At 33.9% G+C, this 24,029-nt stretch overlaps 1 protein-coding gene across 2 annotated transcripts; it reads right to left on the reverse strand.

Annotated features, from left to right (window-relative positions):
• Window positions 1–1,468: 1,468 nt before the first annotated feature.
• LOC108076071 (synaptic vesicle glycoprotein 2C) lies at window positions 1,469–15,151 on the reverse strand. 2 transcript variants are annotated; one of them, XM_017168777.3, is made up of 4 exons: window positions 15,027–15,151; window positions 7,437–7,628; window positions 6,084–6,819; window positions 1,469–4,146 (listed from the first exon to the last, which is right to left on the reverse strand). In XM_017168777.3, exons 2-4 carry the CDS (start codon window positions 7,471–7,473, stop codon window positions 3,006–3,008), a joined length of 1,914 nt encoding a protein of 637 aa, XP_017024266.1. In that variant the 5' UTR covers window positions 7,474–7,628; window positions 15,027–15,151; the 3' UTR covers window positions 1,469–3,005. The 2 variants fall into 2 exon arrangements, with proteins under 2 accessions (XP_017024266.1, XP_017024267.1); XM_017168778.3 differs by lacking the exon at window positions 15,027–15,151 and adding an exon at window positions 10,534–11,137.
• Window positions 15,152–24,029: the final 8,878 nt, after the last annotated feature.

Consider the following 24,029-nt stretch of genomic DNA (forward strand, 5'->3'; position numbering starts at 1 on the left):
ACCCTTTTTTTTTTTTGAAAATTTTTGGGGAAAAATTAAAATGTTAAAAATCCATAACTAAGCCAAAAATGCTTTAATTTCTAATCGGAAAGCAGATCTGTTTAACAAAACTGCATAATAAATTTAATTTTATTTTAAATTATTTTTTTTTTGCCGATTTGTTTTGACAATTTTAAAGATGTAACCCCTTAAAATTTTTTTTTTTTATTTAAAAATTTTGTTTTCAAGCGGACATGGCTAGATCAAATCGCCTGTTGATGCTGATCAAGAATATATATGATTTATAGGGTCGGAAATGACTCCTTCACTGTGTTTTTAACTTCTGACTGAAATTATAAAATATTAAAATTAAATTTTTTTCAATAATAATAATTTTTGAGAAAATTAAATTTTAAAAATTTAATAACTAAGCCAAAAATGCATTAATTTTAATTCGGAAAGCTGTTCTGTGCTAGTTTTTTTGAAGGTAATAAATCTGCATACAACATTTAAATTTATTTTAAAATAAAATTTTTGGTCAATTTTTTGGACATTATTTAATATTTTAATCCCCTAAAAAATTGCGAAAATTTTTTAGAATTTTAATTTCAAGCATAGATGGCTAGATCGATTCGGATGTTGATGCTGATTAAGAATATATATGATTTGTAGGGTCGGAAATGACTCCTTCACTTGTTTTTAGCTTCTGAATGAAATTAAAAAACCGAACAAGGTTAAAAAATCCATTTAATGAAAACTTTTTGAAATAAACAATATAAGAGAGCCAAATTAATTAATACAAAAAAAGACCTAACGATGTGAAAAACAATGTTTATTTTCAGTAAAGTTCTATTTAACATTTTAGAAATTTCCATAGAATTCGTTATAGAATTTTCCCTCAAAGATTTATGTGACACACGCTGAATGTTCGGGATTCGCAATTTTGTATTTTATGATTAGCAAACATATAGCTTATATAGCTTATATATCCACATAGATTTGAGATTTGGAAATTGCTTAATATTTAGAACATATGTGACGCAAATCAACATTGAAAATCGTTTGGGGAAAAATGGATCTATTTATGAACTGTGGTACTTGCACGTGTGGATGGATCTACCTTCTCCACTGAACATGAACCTCTTATATATGTCATATTTATATTATCTATTTTTATTAAGTGTCGGCGAATCTCTTTGAGACAGACAGAGTCATGCACTGCCTCGTCCCGTCCACTTTTGTTTGGTTTCAGTTTGGCTAAATAAACACAAATACTATACCTTTGTGTTTGGGGGTTCGGGGAAATGTATTTATTTAATTATCACTTAGTCCCAATATTTCTTATATTCGTTGAGCAAATAAACATTATTGGGCAAGTCGCGTGTTGGATTGCACAGATGTGCGATGATAGTAGATCTAGATTAAGTCTAAAATAAATTTGTAGAAGTATTCTTCCCCCCTTAAAACTTGTAATAAAAAGCAAACTCACTTTGAGGTTTGATCATTTTTTTTTTATTAGGTTTATTTTTTTGTTGTTGTTGTATGTTTGTATATAATGTAGCGTAACTTGTAATAACGTAACTAAATTTTACAAATATTCTTTCACTTCCTGTGCTTTGGTCCTACATGACGACGAAAAAAAAAAACAAAAAAAATGGAGACATAGTTTAGATATATATTATATGTGTGTACTATGTATATGTTATAGAAAATGGGTTTTCTTGGTAGATAATATTTTTTTTTTTTAATATTTAGATAAAGTTATATACGTATGTGTATGTGTTTTACATAATAACAACAATAACGGACAGCAGGAGGGGTAACGTAAGGGGCTCAGCTATCTCACTTTTCTTTTTCGGGGAAATCCCCTTGGGGATCTTGGTATCCTGGCCAGCCCCACGCTTCTCTGCTGCTGCTTCAGCCGGCGCCGGCGCTTGCCAAAAAATATATAATATATATATATATATAGTATATATTACTCACTATCGCTACTACTCAAAATACATATCGTACATCGATCGCAAATCGATCCTACCTGCTATATCTTCTCGCTGGCTTGGGGTTTTCTTCTTCAACATTTTTTGCTTGGCCAGCGGAGGGAAGGCGCCATCTGAGGTATATATATCGCCTAACGTCGTTTATCGACTTTTCTTTCTTTTCTTTATAATATATATATATATTTTTTTTCTAGTTTTTTGTTTATTTTTTTTGGTTTAAAACTTAGCTGGAATACTTGTTGGGGGGGCTCCTTCAGATGGACACTTTCAATGCTGCCAGTGGCGATTTTGGTTTTGTGTTTTGGTTGGTTTTTAAATTCCGAAAGATAGATAGATTAGATATCGGTAGTTAGATAGATTTATCGTTATCGCTATCGTTAAATAATTAATACGTGTATTGTAGCACACACACCATATATACACAGGATGTACCCCGCTTTGTGTGGCGAGGCGGTCAAACAAATTGGAAATTACTTATGGGTTTTTACACGAAAAAAAATAAGGGTTCTACTATTGCGGATTTTGGAGAGAAAAAAAATTTAAAAAAAGGATATAAACTTGAAAATTAAGGATCAAACAAATGTGGTTTTAGAAAAAATTAAATATCTTAAAAATTTATCCAAAAATTTAGATCAAAATTTAGATCGTAAAAATGATCTTAAAATTCAGTTAATGATCAGTATCTAGACAAAATCCTTTAAAATCTCTAGGATACCAACTCATATTAAACCAAAAAATTAGATCAAAATTTAGATCAAATTTAGATCATAAAAATTATCTTAAAATTTAGTTAATAATCAGTATCTAGAGGATATCCTTAAATATCTACCAGATACCAACTCATATTAAGCCAAAAATTTAGATCAAAGGTTCTAATATGATCAGTAAATTTTAGAGATATTGATCTAAAATAGAAAACATCTTTCTAACCACATTCGCCGAGTCCTTAAACATCAATATCATATCCTTTTTCCGAGAATGGGGCGACTGTTGATAAGTTATTAGTGGTGTTAGATTGGTTTGGGCGTTTTAATTGAGCTCCTTGCGCGTCGTGTTGGGCAGGAGCAGGCACATGAGACCGCCGCCGATGAGCAGGCCCGACACAATGAATGTCGGCGAGGGACAATAGTTGTCCAGCAGCTGGGCAATCACAATGTTGCCAATGATACCGCCCAGACGTGCGGCGACCATGGAGATGGCCACACCGGTGGCCCGGAGCTTGGTGGGGAATACTTCGGTGATGAGGCAGTCGAGGGCCGCATTTGCCGCCGAAATGGCGCCACTGAAAATGGCCGAGACGACCAGATTCTGAACGGAGCTGCGCACAAAGTACATCAGCGCCGAACAGATGCCAGCGGTCATGGTGCCGGCAATTAGGAAGAATTTCCTACCCAGCATATCCATGCCAAGGATGGCCAACAGATTGGCGGGCAGGGCTGAGGCCAGCGAAATGAGCGATTCCATGAACACCGATTGTGGTATCTCCGAGGAGCAAGTACCATTGCTGCTCTCCTGGTTGGCAATCTTCACCACATAATCGGTGACCGTACAAACGCCGGCAGACTCGCCCGGGAAGGCCTTCTCGTACTCCTCGAAGCGATTGAAGAGCTCCGGGAACCACATCAACAGGCCGTAGTATCCAATGTGGAATGTAAAGTTGATCGTGATCGAGACAATGGTGAAGCGCAGGATGGGTGACCTAAACAAGGCGCGACTATGGTCCACCATGCCGCTAACCATCCGTGAATACTTGTTCTTCACATTCGCCGAGCTCTCCAGCAGCTTCTCGTCCACCTCCAGATCATAGACCATGTACTCATCGGGCCGACGTTTCGTGTTTGTCACGAAAATGCCACGGAAAATGGCCAAAGCACGATCCTTCTTGCCGCGCGTCAACAGGAACTTGGGCGATTCGGGCAGATAGAAGAGCAGGAAGCCGACCAGGAACGACGGCAGCGAGCAGACCAACAGGAAGATGCGCCACGAGTTATAGGTGAAGTACGGTGTGATGAAGCCAATGCTGGTGGGGATGATCAGCCAGGCCAGACTGGCCACGAACAGGTTGCCGAATGTCCAGAAGGCGGCCATGAAGCTCAGCATGGAGCCGCGCTTGGCCTTCGGCTGGAACTCGGCAAAGTATGACCAGATCACAGGACCACTGCCGCCCAAACTGAAGAGAGAAAGAGATAGGAATACATTAAAGGTTAGTGGTTTATATATAGTTTATAGATTATTGATTTTAAATTCTATTTATTATGTATATTTTAAGAATATTTAAAAAAATTTTCCTTCATTATTTTCCCTCACTTTATATGTTATACATGGCGTATGCGTAATATTTTGCTTAGAAATGACATATTACGTATACGTATTGCGTATACGCAGGCCTAATAATAAAAATAAACATCAGAAAAAATTCAAAAAATCACAAAAAAAAAACCCAAAATTCAATCTCTTAGAAGTTCGTCGAAATAATTAACAAGCGTTTGACAAAATTATGATTCAGAGAATCTGGGGAATTAGTTTAAATTGTTTTAAAAATAATCTTTTTTTTTTTTTTATAAAAATAAATGTAAAAATAAATAAATATAAAAATAAAAATATATAAAAATATAAAAAAATAAGTATATAAAAAAAAATATAAATAAAAAAATATAAAAAAATAAAAAGAAATATAAAAATAAATAAATATAAAAAAAGAAATATAAAAATAAAAATATATAAAAATATAAAATTTAAAAAAAAATATATATTTTTATATATAAACAAATATAAAAATAAATAAATTAATAATTATAAAAATAAAATATATAAAAAAAAAAAAATATTTTAAGCTATCAATTAACTTTTAAAAAGGCAAAGAAAATAATTTTTAATGATTTTAAAGTAAATTCTGTCAAGGGAAATTCCGTAATGCCACTGTTCCCACAGTAAAGCAAAAATATATTGCAAAATATTGCAAAATAATTGTTGTCAGACTCGATGGGTTAATTAGCAGACGATTGGCAAAAATAATAATGATATACTATACTCCAGTTTGAGGGGAAACCGAGTGACTAAGCTTTATCCATGTAACCCACAGATCACCAGAGGGGCCAAGGCCTGAGCCGAGAGATTTTCCATTTTTGTGTTTTGGTTATTTTATTTTTTTTTGTATTATTTTTTGTAAATTTTGGCATGCTGGCCTGTTGAATTCGAGCCTTTAATTAGCATAAACAGTCACGATATTGCGGCTCAAATATTTTTGTTGTTATTTATAACAGAAGGTAATTGAATTAACACTTTGCCCCGTTTTTGGGCCCGGGCCCGTGTGTCACTCGATCCACACTAGCCACTGGCCACTCGAAGATATATAGCCACGAATATGAAGAGTAGATTCTCATCGTATCGGTATTTTTGGCACATTCAATAAGGCAACAAGGCTATATTTGATGTCTTCAACAAGTCAGAGTTTATATTGGGGGGGAATTATGGTTATTAAACTCAAATTGGTTAATGGGAAAATAATTAAAAATATTTTTTCTTATTTAAAAATAGTTTTTTAAGGTGATTTCTACAACTTATTATAGAAAAATGTATAATTTTGTTGGGTTTTTTAATAGAAAAATAAATATTTTTCAATATCATTAAAAATGCTAAGGTTTGGAAAACATTTAAATTTACACTAAAAAGTGTTCTAAAATATTTCAAAAATGTAAAATATTTGGCTTATTTAAAATTATGTTTTTTAAAGAGGTTTCTCCTTCTTTAATAGAAAAATTTCTAATTATTTAAGCTTTTAATATATATAAAAAAATATTCTTAAATACTACTGAAAAATCTATAGGTTAGAAATTACTTAAATTCATGTCAAAAAATATTCTAAAAAATTTAAGAATAAATAAAATATTTTGCTAATTTAAAAATATGTTTTTTTTTTCTTATCTCAAATTTTTTAGGCTTTAAAAAAAATATTTAAATATCATTAAAAAAAAAGTCGAGCTTAAATTTACATCAAAAATTATTCTAAAAAAATATTTTTGTATATATTTTCAATAGATTTTAAATCATTTTTTGCGATTTTTAGTAGATTAAATTAGAAAAACAAATTCTATAAAAAATACTTACGCTGCACCATTGAGAAACCGGAACAGCATGAAGAAGGTGTAGGACTGCGAAAAGGACGAGGCGACAATACACAGGGCATTCATGAACGAGATGACAATGAGGACCTTTTTGCGGCCAAAGCTGTCCGCAATGCTGCCCCAGAAATACGCTCCCACCATCATGCCAATGAAGATGATCGAATTGAGCCAACCCTTCGTTTCCGTGTTGAGGTCCAGATCGCATTCCGCCGAGGGCAAGATGAACGACATCGAGATGACGTCCATCTCCTCGGAGGTGCTGACCAGACCGCAAATGGCCAACAGAATGTAATGGAACTTGCCATAGCCGCACAACTCGATGGCCCGCTCAAAGTTGGCAACTATCGGAGTTGTTGGCTCCGGCAGCGGTGTCGACTTCTTGCGCCCTTTAGTGGGCCCACCCGTGGGTGGGCGTCCATCGGGTGCATCTCCACCGCCGGCATTGGCACGCTCTACGTCCTGCTGCTTGCCATTGGCATGATTGTCCGGCTCGTAGCCGCGATTGTCCGCCGCAAACTGATACTCCGGCTGTTTGGCTCCGGTGCCCAGGGAATACGGCTGGATGATCGCACGGTTGTCGATATGCGGTGGTGTCGCGTTCGAGGCGATCGAGTTGGTCTGGCCAGCGGGTTGATGGTGGCCAGCGTTGGCGTTGGTTGCTTGGTTGCTTGCTGCGCTCTGATTGTAGTTTGGTTGTAGTCCAGCTTCTACATTATAGGCTGTGGATAGGTAGGAAGGGTTTTTGGGATTAAGAACGATGTGGTTAGGTATATTTTTTAATTTTTTCTTTAAATTATAATTTATATAAATATTTATATAATTTTTTTTTTAATTATACTCAGTAAAAAATTATTTCAGATTTTTCTAATTCAAATCGATCTTAAATTTTTTTAATCTATCAATTTTCCTATCAATTTTCGGGTCAAATATCCACACAGTATCTATGTGTGTATGTATGTATGTAGTTACATATATTTTCCGGCCTCCCTTATGTAGAGAGAGATCTTCAATTTCTCTTTTCTCTTTATATTCCTATTCCTTCTTAGCAAGAGCCAGCCTCTCAAGGCCCCGTATGCTTGCTCTCCCTTTCCCTCTCCAAACTTCCAGTCCATAGGACTTTCCAATGCGCTCTCCCTAGCTAGGCTAAGTTACACGTAGTTTAGTACTCAGTGACCTTCTGATCAATTAATACAGATATTCGTCGCGCAAAAAACCCGAAAAAGTTTACGTATGTTTTATCACTTGATAACTATGCAATAAAATAATTAACTATGCAATATAATTTATAAAAACAATTGTTTTTCTTAGTTATCGTTATTTTCTCTTCTACACTTACATTCGCTTTTGCCCTTTGCGGAATCACCTTCTACCATTCTATAGTTCAGGGGTTTGTTGGCTTCTTGTGCGCGTAGCAAAAAGGAAATGGGATAAATTTCGGTTTTTCGGGTTTTTTTCCTTTGTTTTTTGTGTGTTTCTAAGCTTTGCTTAGACAACGGGTACAGTGGTGTCTTCTGCCTCGCTTAGCGATCTGCAATAAATAAAAAAAAAAAAGAAGGTTTATCGATTAGTTAACCATATCGAGAACGGGTTAAATGGTAGCAATTGGACGCAATTGAGCTGAATGACTCTGAAAAATGAACGAGATGGAGACTCCTCTGCCATCGACATCTAATTGGCGGCACAAACAACAGTACGTAATTGATTAATAAAAAATTATGCCCCCGAAATAGTCGCCAGCACGAGAATTAAGCAAGGCGTGATAAAAAAACCCCCTCCCATTCTTCGCTATTTTTATTAATAAATAAATAATTGTGTGTGTGTGTGTGTGGGTAGCTGAATGCGTTCCAAATAGTTGAATGTCACTGGCTAGGCAGGGGCGCCTACCCTCTTTAAATTAATAAATTCCTTTTAATTCCTTAATTCTTTCAGTGATTGATTTAATTATTAATGATAACGATTAGCTCATTAAAGTTATTCATTAAATATAAGCATGACCCCTCTTTTCTTAACATGACCACTTCCATGTGCTCATTTCCTCTTTTCCTTCTGCCACTCTCCTCTAGCTTTCGCACTCTCTTCCACCTTTCCCTCTCCCATTATTTCGCCGTTACGCGCTGTTAAGGCTGCGCTGTTATAATCGCTGTTAGCTTATGCACAAAGATGCTCTCAAGCGGAGCGTTTGGTCACTTAGCCAAAGGCGCTGTTTTTCGACCATTAAGCAAGCTAATCAGTTTTACAGCTTGTTCAATAAATACCCATTTAAGTAATTGCCAGTCACGTGCTGCCTCCCAACCTGTAAGTCCAGTCCAAAAATGGCACTCAGAGAGTGAGTGTGAGAGAGAGAGAGGTCTTCCGGTGAGCCTCTGTTAATTAACAGAGTATTAATAGGAACTCCTTTAATCTCTCTCTCTCCTTGTCTTCCGGCGAGCCTCTGTTAATTAACAGAGTATTAATAGGAACTCCTTTAATCTCTCTCTCTCGCCTTGTCTTGTCTTTCTTTATCACTCTCACTGGCAATTTCTCATTTCCAATGTGTGATTTATTGCTGCAATCTTTCACTTTATTCATTAGGCAAAAGCAACAACAATTATTCGTTTCAATTCAATTCGCATTGAACCTGAAACTGAAACTGACCAGATGACAGGCAATGCACGCATGTGCAAAGTGCATTGAAGGAGAACAGGAACCAAAAGCGCAACGGAATGCACTGAAAAAAATCAATCCCAATTTAATATTATATATATATTTTTTTTTTTTGGTTAAGAAAGATCTAGATATTCTTTAATGTTTCACAGCACCGTCACTCCTGGTTAGGTTCGTTCCATTCCCATGGCATTCCGCTGCGCAATCGAGTTCGACAACTCGACATCAATATTAAATTGCAGCGTTAATAGCCAACAATTAGCCATGTTTAATATGAATATATGCTGATTTATGCCCTGGACGCCCACGCTGCTTCCGCAGTCCAGTCCAGCCCTTCACCTGGCCTTGGTACCACCACTCTCCAACCCATTTCCATTTCCCCCCCCCTGCGATGTTACCCATTGATCGAGATTCTAGGCTGATGAAATTTACAGTCTTAACTCAATACATGTAATCTTTAAATTGCTCATTAAATCGATAAATGTTTATATTCATTGGCCATTTAAGTGGCCATAAAATGTGTAAACACCCTATAGTTAGTCATTAACAACTTATTGTTACTCGTGACTATCTATCTAAGTTGTGTTTTGTTTTATAATTTATGCTTTTCCGAAAGAAAAGTTCTATTTACGGGATGCTGGACTGTACGGATAGCGCCATAAAACGCACTCGTTTCCAGTTTGCGCTGCTTAACAAGTTGTCTTTTCCAATTGCAATTAAAGCAGCGCCGCGCAACTGGAAAAACTGCGTGTGAATGGAGGAGCATTCCAGACTGCAGCAGCATTATTTATATTCGATTTATACGCTTCCCAATGTCATCGGATGCATTTATGGTTTAGTTTTAGCTTTGATTTAGCATTATTATTTGCGCCTTTTGCATATCTCACATTAATTAGCACATAAAAGTGAGCTCGAGATCATATCGGAAACTCATCAAATGGGGAAAAAAATATATGAAGAGGAAAAATTATTTCTCATCATATCGATTACCAAAGCAGTGCGAAAAGTGATTCATGGGTTTTTTTGTTTTGTTTTACTTTTGAGGCTTAAGAAAACCTCACCAGACTTTATTTTCCTTTTCAAGTTCAAGGCCCTGGAGGTCTGTTTTGAAAAGGTTTAATAAAACAATGAATAAATATCAATATTAACCCAATTAGCAGAACAAATGTAGACATATACCCGCATATTCGAGCTCAATGATACATGGTATACGTATTAAAATAAAAAAACTGTGCCAAGTTATTCCAAAAATGAATCACAAGATTATGGTAATAAATAAAGGTACTTTTAGTGGGGTTTACCCTTTAGGAAATGTATTATTTTAAGGGCTATAATTATCTCAATGGTTCCCATAATAGAGATTGTAGGTTTTTCAAAGCATTTTAAGCAACAAATTAGGGATTTTTAAGCAACAATTAATGGATTTTACAATCAAGAAACTGTACTTATGTATAATTTTTAGAAATATTTTAGGTATTATAATTATTTCTGTGGAGTTCAGAGTTCGAGTAGGTAAGACTTTAAGCATTTCTAGTCACTATTTATGGATTTTGAAAATTAGAAATCTTTACTAAAATTAAATGTATAGCAATAATTTATCATTTCTGTGAAATTTATAATTTTTATAATTTTTTTTTTTAAGTGTTATAATTATTTCTGTGGTTCCCCCTTGGATTTTCTAAATGAAGCCTGCTTTATATACCGTTTTCTTTCTAGAGTTTTTGAGAGTCTGCTAATTAATTCGGGGATACGCTAATTTTTCCCATTTTTTCGTATCGCATTTCGTTTACCTTTCAGGTGTATCTGGTGGATTGCACTCGGTTCTCGGCTTCTGTTTTGCACCTGTGTCCCTCTCTCACCTTCTCTGTTTGGCAATTAACTTTTTCTTCTGTTCGGTTTTGCTTTGTTTACTTTTTTTTTGTAATTTTTTTTTTGTGGAAAGGTATTTTTAATATTAAGGTATACTTTTATTTAAAGCTGCCCGCTTGCATGCACTTTAAAAATATGTATATATTTAGGCCCTGTATTTTTCACTTGTTTGGTTTTTTGTTTGAGGTTTTTTCGTTATTTTTTTTTTGTAATTTTTCTTTGTAATTGAAAAAAATTAAAATTAGTTTTGTCAGCTCAGCGACTGTTTGTGTTTCTGCTTGTAGTGGATCTTGGCGTTGTCCGACCGCGGAGTTCTCAGTTTTGTTTGGCAATCGCAATTGCAGACTGGCGAACACATTAAAGCCAATTCAAAAACACGGTTTAACAAAAACAAGGAGCCGAGACAAATTACCGAAAATGGGATATTTATTTTCGTTTTATGTTATTTTGCTGGTAGTTTTGTATTTATTTATTTATTTACTTTTTTAGCGAGCGAGAGAGAGCTTTGCTTTTTGCGTTACGGTTGGGAACGGCGGTGCGAAAGTATCTGAGCGGCATTCAAATCTGAGCGCCTGCTTAAATACACCGCTCGAAAATCGCATTTACCGGAACGGTGTGGCAGTGGAACGCGGCTTATCAGGTCAGGCTTCGAGGGGAACAACTGGGAATGTTTCAATTCCGAGTGTTTTTCAAAACGCGCGCGAGCTTGCTAATTGAAATTCAAACTGCGCGAACGGACGGGAATGCGCGAAATCAATTAAGTGATAACACGGAGAAGAAAAGCCACATTACAACCAAGAACGAATATCAAAGTAAGTACTAAAAACAATTATTTTCTATTTAATATATTTCTCAAAATAACCCAAGAGGTTAGGTTACTTTCTTAGTTGTAAAGATAATTTCCATTTCATTCCTAAACCTTGACCCATCATGATCATGTTCTACCTTGTTCTACCTTGATCCCCTGTGCACAAAATCGATCAACGATCTGGCTCTGGTGAGTCAAGTTCATTATAATCGTTCAACGATCGCGTAACGATGGTTAACCGAAACGGTATAACTGGCAGAGATCGGTTGACAAAAAAGAAAAAAAAAAGGTATTGGGAGCTTGGGGGATGCCAACAATTAACGGCAACAGGCATCGGTGATCGGAAAGAATCATACTTGAGACTTAATAGCCGCATTATCATTGTTGTTGAGCTTATATATAAGGGTATATATATTCATATATGTATATATATGGATTATTGTTGTGGCGGCGATTACTGCTGATACACTTCGATCGAAAGCAGCGAGCAATGATCGTGTAAGCTGGCCATGTGACTCGAAAAATTCTCAAACAAAAAAAAGAAACAAATTTGAAAAAATATAAAACAATATATATATATGAAAGCTGATCTATTAACGCTTCCCAAGTGGCTCGTTTTGTATTATTATATCATAAAGTCGATCAGCTGTCTAATTGCTTAATTAGGGTGGGTGTTTGCACCCACTGACTCAGCCTGAATTTGGCTTTCATTAATTGAAATATTAAACCCCACAATCTACAATGTTATGCACTTTTCTCAGAACTCTGCAAGACGTGACTTTCTCTTTAATTTCCTATATTTTCTTTCTCTATAGAGACTTGTCTTGCATAATGACTGATTAGGGGGGCTTTTATGGTTCCTAACTTGACGCTAATTTGTGGTCGCTTCATTTGGCGAATTATCGCACCTCTGACCCACACAGAAAAATTCAGTTCGGAACGTGTTCTTTGTTCGGTTCTCTCTTGCTTAATAATATTTGTTTATTTGGGGCCGCCCACAATTAAATTAATTAGATAGACATTTTTTGAAATGTATCTCTCTTTGGGCTGTCATAGATCGGGCATTATATTCGGTATTGTAAAACGGATAATTGTTAATTATGCTAAATGATTGACACGCTAATTACTCAGTCGTAACAATAAACTAAAATTTGGAGAGAAAAAGTAAATAAAAAGAGTAAGATATGTACTATTTTAATTGGAAAAGGTTGTAGAAGATTTTAAAGTTTTTTTTTTAATTTTTAAAGAGTCTTTAAGAAACATATTTATTATTTTAATTTTGTAATTTTGTATAAAAATATTTTAAAACAGGATTATCTAAAATTAAACTTAAAATTTGGTAAATTTCAATAAAAGTCAAACTTTGACTCAAGAAGAAAGGGTTTTTCTTTTCAAATCTTTAAATTTTTTAATGTTTTGAAGGGTTTTAGTATAAAGTTTAGCAGATAGTCTGTTAAATATTCTTAAATCAGAATTATACTTTTAATAAAAGTTAAAGTTTGACTGAAAAAGGCATCTTAAAGAACCCTTTGGTTCTCGTCTCGGCTAGAGTAGATAGAGATATTAATGGTTGCTGCACTCGCTGCTGAGTTCAATTCGGGGCGTATTATTTTTTGTATTTTTTATAAATATATATATATATTTTTTTTATATAGTATGGTTTAATCTACGAACAATGACACAGACAACGAGCACAGATGGGCCCATATATATATTCACCAGCCTGTAGACATATTTACATACTTTGTATATGCATTTTTATCTGCTCCAATATATGTAATATGTACTATATATGCACTGTCTGCTCGCTGAATGTTAATCAAGCTGCGTACGCTGGAAACTCGTTCGAATCGGTTTCTTATTTCCTCATCTTGGTCTTCAATTGAGTAGAATATCCCCCCCAGCCCCATCCATTAGTGCGCTTCTTGCACAAACATTTCAATTAATTGGCTTTCCACTTTCAATTGGAACAAAAAACAAAACAACAACAATGTGCGAAACGAAAACAAAAGTCGTATGGGGGGCTCTATCCCTCCCCCGATAATTCAAAACAAATAAACATGACTAATGCCTAACCCTCATGATCGCTGGAGATGCTCCGACACAGTGAGGCCTCTCCGAGAACTGACTGACACCCGGCAACAGGCAGCCCAAAAGCTAAAGCTATTCTCGATCATTATGAATCAACTGATTAAAATGAGTGCTTCTGGGCTTTCGGAGAATTGCTCAGAAGAATTTCATAACCAAGAAGAAGTTGGGGAGGGTTTTTAAGGTTGGTTTTTCTTATTAGAAAACTACGTTTAAGGTTGGTTTTTTATTAGAAAATGTTGTCTTTTTTCTTATTAGAAAGCCTTTTCCCTTTTCTTATTAGAAACCCTTTTCCCTTTTCTTATTAGAAACCCTTTTCCCATTTCTTATTAGAAACCCTTTTCCCTTTTCTTATTAGAACCCCTTTTCTCTTTCTTATTAGAAACCCTTTTTTGCTCAAAGAATTCCTTTTTTTTTTTTGAAGAAAAGGGAAATATTTTGATTTTAAGAAAATAAGAATGAAACTAGGGAGATTTTTAGGTTTCTAAATGGGTTTATAAAAATATACAGAAAAATATATTTACTAAGAAGAACGATTTTTTTTCGGAAGAAAGTTGTAATATTTTTATTTTGAGAAGAAAATCTTAAAAAAAAAAAAATTCATGAATCTTTGGGAAAAAGGACAATAGAATTTTTATTAATATTTTTATATTAATATTTTTATGAGAATTTAAGGAAAAAGACGCTGCTTTTTGCGCTTACAAAAATCACAAAAAATTAAATTAAGGAACTAAGAAATCCTAAAAAAAGGCAGAAGGTTTCCTCATTTATAAGGTTTTTATACGAATTTTTAGCACTCGAAAGGCAATTCACAAATTTATTAATCTACAATTTCCCAATAAAAAGAGTCTAGCCAAATCTCAAAGTTCAGAATATTATTTTTCTGGTGAATAATTTAAGTTCAAAGCCAGATTAAGGCACCGTAAAATGAGTCATTGTTTCAAATGAAAAAAAAAACAAGAGACTAATTTTTCAAAGGGCAGTCTCTCACAAAAAAAAAAAGGCTTGATCCCGGTATATTAAATTTTATTTTTTTTAATTAATCTTTCACAGGTGTTGCCTGCCTTCCGTTTTTTTATTCCGTATTTTTTTTGGGAAAAAAAAAAGAATATGTTAATACATGTCGGGCGCGCGACCATTTAGTTTGCATAAATAATTTATGCGTATTTCTTTTTGTGTTTTGTTGGCAAACAATAAGAAATTCAAATAAATACAAAAGAGAAATGAAAACAAAAACAGAAATTCAGAAATACCGAATTACAAAAGGGGCGCCAAAATTATAACGAATGTGGAATAATGCCCAGAAAAGAATGTATCCTCGGAAATGTCAAGATTCCGAGGAGGTTTTATGTGAACAGGAAGAACGACGACGACGACGATGATGATGATGATGATGATTCACCTTGCCCATTGTAATTTATCCTTGGGCACGGGGTTACACTTCCCATATATCCTATAGATACTGTATCTTATGCCATGTATCTTATAGATCCTTTTTTTTTTTTTTTAAATACGCACCTACGATTACTGCGGGAAACGATCCTGGTTGCACGACAATAAAAAAAAACTCGGTTCGAATACACGGATCGAGATATAGATCACTGATTGGAGGAGCTCCACGCGGCTCCAAGAGCGATTGGACAATGCGTTCCAATTGGCATTTGGTCGCCGCTTTTATAAGCGGAGGCTGCCTCTTCGGATGCCTTGCCTCTCGCGATGTGATCTCTCCCTGTCTCCCTCTCTCTCTCTCTTTTTCTCTCTCGTGACGTTATCGGGGGGTAACAATATTAAAAAAAAAAATATAAAAAAAAAAAACTAAGGAGACTCATCTGCGATGCTGTGAGATGCTTATCAAAATCAAAACACAGCGCTCTTCGCCGCCGTCGCTCTTATCTGTCTCTCGTAACCCGTAACTTGCAAACGCAACAAAGTGTACGACGTCCATAAAAAAAAAATAAATAAAATAATAATAAAAACAAATAAATAAAATAGTAATAAAAAGCAACACTTTCAATCTTGTAAAGCACTTGTTATAATTTAATTATAATAAATATATGAAAATGTTACTTCTTAAACGTTTGAAAACAGAAAGAAATATTCTATAAACCCTTTAAGAAATTCTTTGATTTGTTTAATTAAAAAAAATATTATAAATCAATTAAGGAAGTGTTTTAATGAAGGTTCTAAAGCTTTCAAATTGTTTGTTATTCAAGTTCTAAGATATATTTATATATTTTATTTAATTTATATTTACAAAACCTTCATTTCAATAAAAATCCTGTTTTAATAAATCGTTTTGAACGAAACTGCATATTTTAAAATATATTTATACTTGGAAATTGTAACAAATCGCTTAGTCATGGGCCAGCAGCTGGATTCGGATTTGATTTTGAAAAAAAAACGAGTGCAAACCAGTAAATGATTTCGGTTTAGACCAGCTTTAGGTTGGTGGGAAGTCTACACGGCAAAATGTCATCATAAAGTTGTATAATAAGAATCTGAATAATATTGAGTACCTATTAAATAGATTAAGAAATATGTGAATATAAATAAATGAATGCAAAGAAAATTACTTAGATTATATTAACATTTATTGTAATCTAGTGAAAACTCTTTTATAATTCACAAAATTTTAAATTGATATTTATCGATATTTGAAATGGTAATTTTTCGAACAAATCAAAGTTTAAAAATTTCATAATTAAGCCAAAAAAGCATTAAATTTAATTTGAAAAGCTTTTCTGAGCTAGTTTTTTATAGCTTAGCAAACCTGCGTAATAAATTTTTAAATTTTAGGGAATCAAAATTTTGGTCAATTTTTATGAGAAATTTTGACGATGTAACTCCTTATAAAATTTTGAAAAAAAAAAAAAAATATTTTTTTTTTCCTGAAATGGCTAGAAAGATCCGCCTGTCCGTGCTGATCAAGAATATATATGATTTATAGGGTCGGAAATGACTCGTTCACTGTGTTTTTAGCTTCTGAATGAAATTATAAAAACCCCGCAAGGGTATAAAAATGCTTTTACATTCTAAAATATACTCTAAAATATTGAAATCTCTTAGAAAATATAACCAAAATCAAACCAATCTTCTAATTAAATCAAGTGTCACTATTTTTCCCATCAAATCTTGATATTTTCACATTCAAAAATCACCCAAAACAAATGCTAGGCAAGTACCTTGATTTAACCGATCGAAATCGAATCGATTCGGAATGGACTCGCACTCGCACTCGAACTGAAAAACGAATACAAAGAATAAATCGCACGTCAACAATATCCAGGCGTAAACAGAAATAGCTCTGCGAATATACTGGGTCTGGGTATATGTATTATTAAATATTAAATGGCATCTCCGAGTGTGCGTGTGTGTGAGCCCGCCCTCTCCTCCTTCGATCTTTTGTCACTTTGGCCACTTGGCCACTTGGACACTTGGCATGTGCATGTGCGCGGGACGTATTTGCGTGTCTTGTCCCCCATAGACCTTGTACCGCTCACCCCAGCGGCTGCGGCGGCGGCAAAAGATCTACGTAATTCCTTTCATTTCCATTTCATAAAAATTGCTAGACATTTTTTGTCAACTTTTTTTTTATGTGTGTGTTTTTTGTTTTCTAATGTGCAAAGGTTTTTTCCGCAGCCATGAAAAGTGTATCGAGAGTGTGAGTGTCTTCCGAGTTTAGTGATTCGAAAAAAGAGCCCATTGAGTGTGCCACATATTAGTTGGAAATGTCAGGGGAATTATTTGAGATTTATTAAATATTTCAGAGGTTTTTCCAGGGGAAATTATTTGAGATTTATTAAATATTTCAGAGGTTTTTCCAGGGGAAATTTTTAGAGACTTATTAATATTTTAGAGATTTTCCCTGGGGACAATTTTTTGAGATTTATTAATATTTTTTTTTAGGGGAAATTATTAGAGATTTATTAATATTTCAGAGTTTTTTTCCAGGGGAAATCACTTGAGATTTATTAAATATTTTAGAGGGTTTTCCAGGGGAAATTATTTGAGATTTTAAAATATTTTAGAGATTTTCCCAGGGGAATTTTTTTTTAGATTTATTAATATTTCAAAATTTCTCAGGGGAAATTATTAGAGATTTATTAAACATTTCAGAGGTTTTTCCAGGGGAAATTATTTGAGATTTATTAATATTTTAGAGATTTTCCCAGGGGAATTTTTTTTTGAGATTTACTAATATTTCAAAATTTCTCAGGGGAATTTATTAGAGATTTATTAAATATTTCAGAGGTTTTTTCAGGGGAAATTATTTGAGATTTATTAATATTTTAGAGATTTTCCCAGGGGAATTTTTTTTTGAGATTTATTAATATTTTAGAGATTTTGCTAGGGAACATTTTTTTAGGGGAAATTATTATAGATTTATTAATATTTCAGAGGTTTTTTTCCAGGGGAAATCACTTGAGATTTATTAAATATTTCATAGGTTTTTCCAGGGAAAATTATTTGAGATTTACTAATATTTGAAAATTTCCCAGGGGAAATTATTTGAGATTTATTAAATATTTCATAGGTTTTTCCAAGGACAATTATTTGAGATTTATTAATGTCCCAGGGGAAATTATTTAGGATTTTTTGGTATTTCAAAAATTTTCCATTGCAAATTATTTGAGATTTATTAAATATTTTAAAGAATTTTCCCAGGGGAAATTATTAGAGATTCTATTTATATTTCAGAGATTTATTTTTGGTATTTACAAGTCATTACTCTGTAATTGTAATGTAGATCAGCTAAAAATAATTTTATTTTTTCGGCCCTCAATCTTTTACAATTCGAGTGAGGAAAGGCAAATATTGAACCAACAGCAGCAGCCTCCCATCATCATCATCAACATCATCAAGTTCCAAGTTCAGAAATATTTGCCCAACTGTCGGCTGCCAACGCTGGCGGAGATGGGATCACTCTCCTCCTGGCGACAGCAGCTGTCAGGCCTCGTGACCACCAGAGGCATAGTTCTTTTTTTTTTTGGACAGCTTAGCGGTGTGTCCTTTGACTGCCAAGGCCCATCAAAGTCAAAGTCAAGCTATCAGGCATCAGATTCTCCTCCCCAGCCTCCTACTCCTGATCTCCTCCTCCTCTTCCTCCTGATCTCTGTGTATGCTTACTCCGCATGTGGAACTGACGTCAGTGGAAATTTGTGTGGACTTTATGGGGGCTGCGGCTTAAAGTTTGTTGATGTTTTGTCTTGTTTTCTTTTTTTTTTCTGTGTGGTCTTTGCCTCTGAAGATTTATGGGCCACCCACACGGAGATATACTCCACCACTCCGTTGTGTTATCTACTCCGGCTTACTGGGTTTATCAGGCATAAATCTGCTAGTCTTGTGGAATCTGGAATTTGGTATCTCTAGAGTGTTTGCCAAGACGGAAATGAAGGAATTAAGAACTACATCCTATAGACTTCATATGATTAGCTTTTATTTATTTTACGTTGAGGAAGAAACCTCCTCCATTGAGCCAAGATCATTGATCAAGATCATTGAGCCAAGATCTTGGGGGTAAACTGATGAACTCGTCAAGATCTGGGTTTATTCTTGAGAGTATGTATGAGACTTTCATTGATTTGTTATTGATCTTGTGATCCCTTGGGGAACACTTTTTTCCCCCATAAAGATCTTAAGATCTACGATTATGCAATCTCCCCTCCCAACTGATCCTACTTTATAAACCGGAGTCAAGAGGTCTTATCACCCCTGCCTGTCTTAATGATCTATCTTTAGGTTTATGATCTGTCATTTGGCCAAAAGCCTCAACATTATAACGATCAAAACATCAACATTGTAATTGGCTTAGCTTTTTGGGGGCTTTTTCCTAATACCCACCACTTGTTGCTGCTGCTGTTGCTCTGACGCACAAGATTGAGATTGGGTTAGAGATCTCCAACTCGGTTGGTCACGTGAGTGTTCGTCTTGTTATTGCCCAGTCACTCCCCGGCTACGTAGTGTCTGTCTGCCTATTGTCCAAACTCTGGAAACACCTCTGCCCCCCACAGGCTCTTCTCTGAAACCGAAACTGAAGTCCAGAATGTGCACAGCTCTTGATTAATCATTGCATGCTCAATAACAATTAAGATCGGGGGAAAAATACAAGATGTCTCAGAAGAGGAATATATAGAGGTTCATATAAATATATATATATATATATATATACATCTATATGCTGCAGCGGAGAAGAAGAGCAGCATAGCCTGAGATGACTAAGCGCGGGGCTTAAGCAGAAATCAGAAATCAATTCAGTGCCCAATTTCCAGCAAAAAAAAAAAAAAGAGAGAGAGGGAAAAAGACAGAAGGAAAGAGAGGGAAATGAAGAGGAACACCAGTGCTAACTGGTTAGAACCGAAGCCAATCAACCCGTTGGACCTTTGAGGCACTACGTCATTAAAAAAGGGATGGGGACCATTGCCCATGGAGATGTCATCAATGGTTCCGGGGAAATTGGTTCTGGTTCATTAATTATGATATTTATTTAATGATTTATTTATTGTTTTATTAATTTATTTTTTGGTTTATTTATTTTTTATTTGTGTATTTATTTATTTTATTTTTTTTAATTTTTATATTTTTTGATTTTTCTATATTTTTTGATTTTTTATATTTTTTGATTTTTCTATATTTTTTGATTTTTTATAATTTTTATTATCTTTTTTTTATTATTTATTTATTATTATTATTTTTTATTTTATTTATTTTATATTTATTTATTTATTTTATATATATTTATTTATTTTATATTTATTTATTTATTTTATATTTATTTCTGTATTTATGTATCTATTTATTTATTTATTTTTGGATTTATTATTTTTTGTCCTTTTATTTATTTATATATTTAATTTATTTTTTATTTATTTTTATTTTATTTTTTTTTTTTATAAAAAGTTGACTTAATTTAAAAAATATCATTTATAGATGTTATTAAAACAAATAAATAAAAAATAAAATAAAAAATATTTCTAGATTTCATAGATAATTTATTAAAGCTTAGGCCTGGAAAAAAATCGTATATTAAAGACAAGCTAGCTATATATTATTTTAAAATATCAGTTAAAATCTCCAGATTTTTTTCTTTCATATTTTATTCAAAGGGGCGCACATGATCGGAAGCTGTCATTCCATCAATTGGAAGACGATCAACGATGCCGAGGGAGTGAGTGAGGAACTAACTGTCTGCTTGAGTGGTTTTTCATTGCAAAGAATAATGTTTTCTGATTGGAACAGGTTTCATAGCGCCCGTGTAGGGACAGTGAGGGGGATCACACAATGGGGGATATGACACAACAATTAGAAACTGCCACAAAACTGTCGCTGGGCTCTTTTGTTTGCAGCTCCAGCTCTATGCAAATGGAATGGCCCAAAGCCAGTAGTCAAAAGTACTAGCTTTTGTTTGATACGCTTTTGATTGTACTCTTTATTTTTCGTATTTATTTTGTATATTTTTTGTTTATTTTAGTGTTATTTTTGTTGTATTTTTTTGTGTCTAGGTTTGATTTAAAGTGTTTATCTGGAACTTAGGGCAGCAGCCACTGCCAGGCACTATACAGGGGGGGACTATATAATAGCTACTGCCATAATAGCCACTATGACTGGATCAACACACGAGCCAGCCGAAGGGCCATAAAAATGTAAACGAATTAAGGCCCTCAACTCTTGACGAGGCACATTCGATGCAAAAATAAAGAAAAACAAAAATAACTAGAGAAACAACAGAGATGTAGAGATATTTGCATTCTGTTGACCCCGACGAGGCGAGGAAAAATAATACAAAATAAAATTGTATTTATAAGATTTTTGTATTATTTGCCTGCTAAATGCTACGCAGAGAGAGAGAACTACAGAGAAAGTGTCAGATTGGTGACCCCCAAAACGGTTACGTGGCCCGGGTCTATATCGGTTTTATATATATATAAATATATATATCGGGAGATTTCCCAGCGTTTCGTTTATTATTTGTTTGCTAAATAATGAACACATCACCGATATCTTAATCACTTGCCTTATTTATTGTTTATTATTATTTAAATTAAGCCTTAAGTCATACTTTATGCTAACGAGTAGGGGATTTTCTGTGCTAATAACAAACCTATTGAATTTAATTTCATTTAATTTAAGCACTTAATAATTATAATTGTGTGTCATAAGTAATACTCTTGAGAGATCTGATTATATATCATATGTATATATAATTTATAGAGTAAAGGATGGCGAGAATTTTGCAATGTTGCAAGGAATTTAGAGAACTTATTTAGGGAGGTTTTAGAATACAATTTAAAAAAGAAATAAGCAGACTTTGGGCATTTTTTTTAATGCATAAACCTTAAATATATTAGCTATGATATTCATAAATATTTTCTCTAAGGCTATGAGTTTGCAGGATTTTTGTAAATAATTTTTTTTTTTAAGTCTTAGGAAATCTTTAGTTAGACTCTTTTTGAAAATTTAAAAATTTTGGCGTATTTCTTGAATTCTTAATTTTTTTATAGGAAATAGTCAAGCAATCATCATGAAACTTTAAAAATACCTAAAAGAGGAATCAAAGATTATAAAAAAAATATTTTATAAATAATATTTTACAAAATACAAGACCTATGGAATATATTCCTCAGCTCTTTGAGCTTTAAGTTCCCCAATTATGGAGTCAATAAAGCTTGTAATTCATGTCTAAAAAAACGCAAAACAAAAATTATAATAATAATAAAACTTACATAGTATATTCTAGAAATAATAAACTAATTTTTTAACAAAAAATATAAAAAATTTGACCAGAAAAGTATTGTTTTAAATGTATATGTATCCCCCCTTTGATATTTGTTTATTCTTTCCCATTTGCCTTGCTCATTCGAAAAAAGGAAGGTCAGCTGGGACTCCCTGTCAGTTTTGAGACATTTTTTCCAGGGGTCATTATGTGAATGGATAGTGGGTGAGTGGGTGAGTGGGTGAGTGGATAACCCCCAGCTGGCAGCCAAATGGTCATTGCAATTATGCAGCTAATTAAAGCGCAATTAAGGCAGTTGCCTTGCTTACTAGTTGTTGTTTTCATTGTTGTCCCCGGAAAAGTTGCTGACTGGCCAGTATTTACTGTACCTGTTGCAACAGCAGCTTCTACTATGTATCTGAATCTCTAGTTGCCCCTGTATCTGTATCTGTATCCGTATCCGTGGCTGTTTCGAGAAGAACTTGCGCGCTGACCCAAACCAATTCAAATTGGTTCGAGCCGCCTTGCCGCCCCCCAAAAAAAAACCGAAAGATTCAGATACAAAGCTATACAGAGCAACGCAGTGCAGAAAATAAACAAACAAATAAATAAATAATTATGGCGTATAGACGCTTTATTTTTAAGCAAAGCACCACGCCGCCTCAAAGGAGATGTTTGCCCGGCCAAAAATAAAGCCGCTCGCAATTTTCGACGATTTTCAAATTGGTCGCGTTTCTTCAGGTTCAAGAACATTTAAAAAAACGCGTTATGCCAGAGATATATACACATCCACATATGTTAGATATGCGGATATTATGTTGTGAGTATAGATCTGTTTTACGACAGGCATTTAAGGTTTAAGATGCCAAGGTAAAGGGATTTTTGAGAAGGGTTTAAAGGGGGTTTTAAAACGTACAATTTATATGCTCTGACATTTTTCCTTTAACAATTTGTTTTATTTATTTTATATATATTTTTTAATATTTTTTTAGTTATATATAGTATATTTAAGACAAGTTTCCTAGAACAAAGAGTTCTTCAAAAATCATTTTAAAGTCGGAAGCTAAAAAATCAGTGAAGGAATCATTTCCGACCCTATAAATCATATATATTCTTGATCAGCATCAACAGGGCAATCTTTCTAGCCAACTTAAGAAGAAAAAAAAAAATTCAAAATTTTAAAAAAAATTTATAAGGGGTTATATCGTTAAAATTCTCAAAAATCAAAGAGAAAAATTTAATTTTTGTAAATATTAAATTTAGTATGCAGATTTATTAAACCAATCAAATTTAGCACAAAACTGTTTTCCGATTTGAAATGAACTCATTCTTGGCTTTGTTATAATATTTTTTGTTTTTATTTTCACAAAAATGTTCATTAAAATTATAGATAAATGAGAAATTTAACGAGAATTTAACTTTAATCTCTCCCAAAGTTGTTCTCCTTTTTATAACAAAATATTTAAGACATTTCCTAATATTTAAACCACAAACACAGACCAAATTCTTGTTTTTTATCTGCTAAAATGGCGCCTATGTTGTCTGACCTTTAGCTTTTTAGCTTCCTCCTTAAGCTCATAACAATTATAATAATAATAACAATCATACGCCTTGCAAACTCATCTTCAAACTCGGCACGTTTCCTTGTCTTATCTGGTTTTGCAAATATTTTTTGATTAAATAGCAGTTTCCCTGCAATTCCGTTTATTTTCGTTACAGGGACTACTACTGCTGCTGCCTTCCGTAAGTGACTTAACTTGTTTTATTGCCTCGCCCCGGGGCGTGTCATCACCATGTCTATATAATAGAAC

This window comes from Drosophila kikkawai, chromosome X (genome assembly GCF_030179895.1).
Source record: "Drosophila kikkawai strain 14028-0561.14 chromosome X, DkikHiC1v2, whole genome shotgun sequence".
Classification (NCBI taxonomy): Eukaryota; Metazoa; Arthropoda; class Insecta; order Diptera; family Drosophilidae; genus Drosophila; species Drosophila kikkawai.

Coding starts and splice junctions, on each gene's coding strand:
- LOC108076071 (XM_017168777.3), bottom strand. CDS start 7,473: ATGGTAGAAGGTGATTCCGCAAAGGGCAAAAGCGAAT. Junction 6,820..7,436: donor CGCAAAGGGCAAAAGCGAAT/GTAAGTGTAGAA, acceptor ACCTATCCACAG/CCTATAATGTAGAAGCTGGA. Junction 4,147..6,083: donor CGGTTTCTCAATGGTGCAGC/GTAAGTATTTTT, acceptor TTCTCTCTTCAG/TTTGGGCGGCAGTGGTCCTG.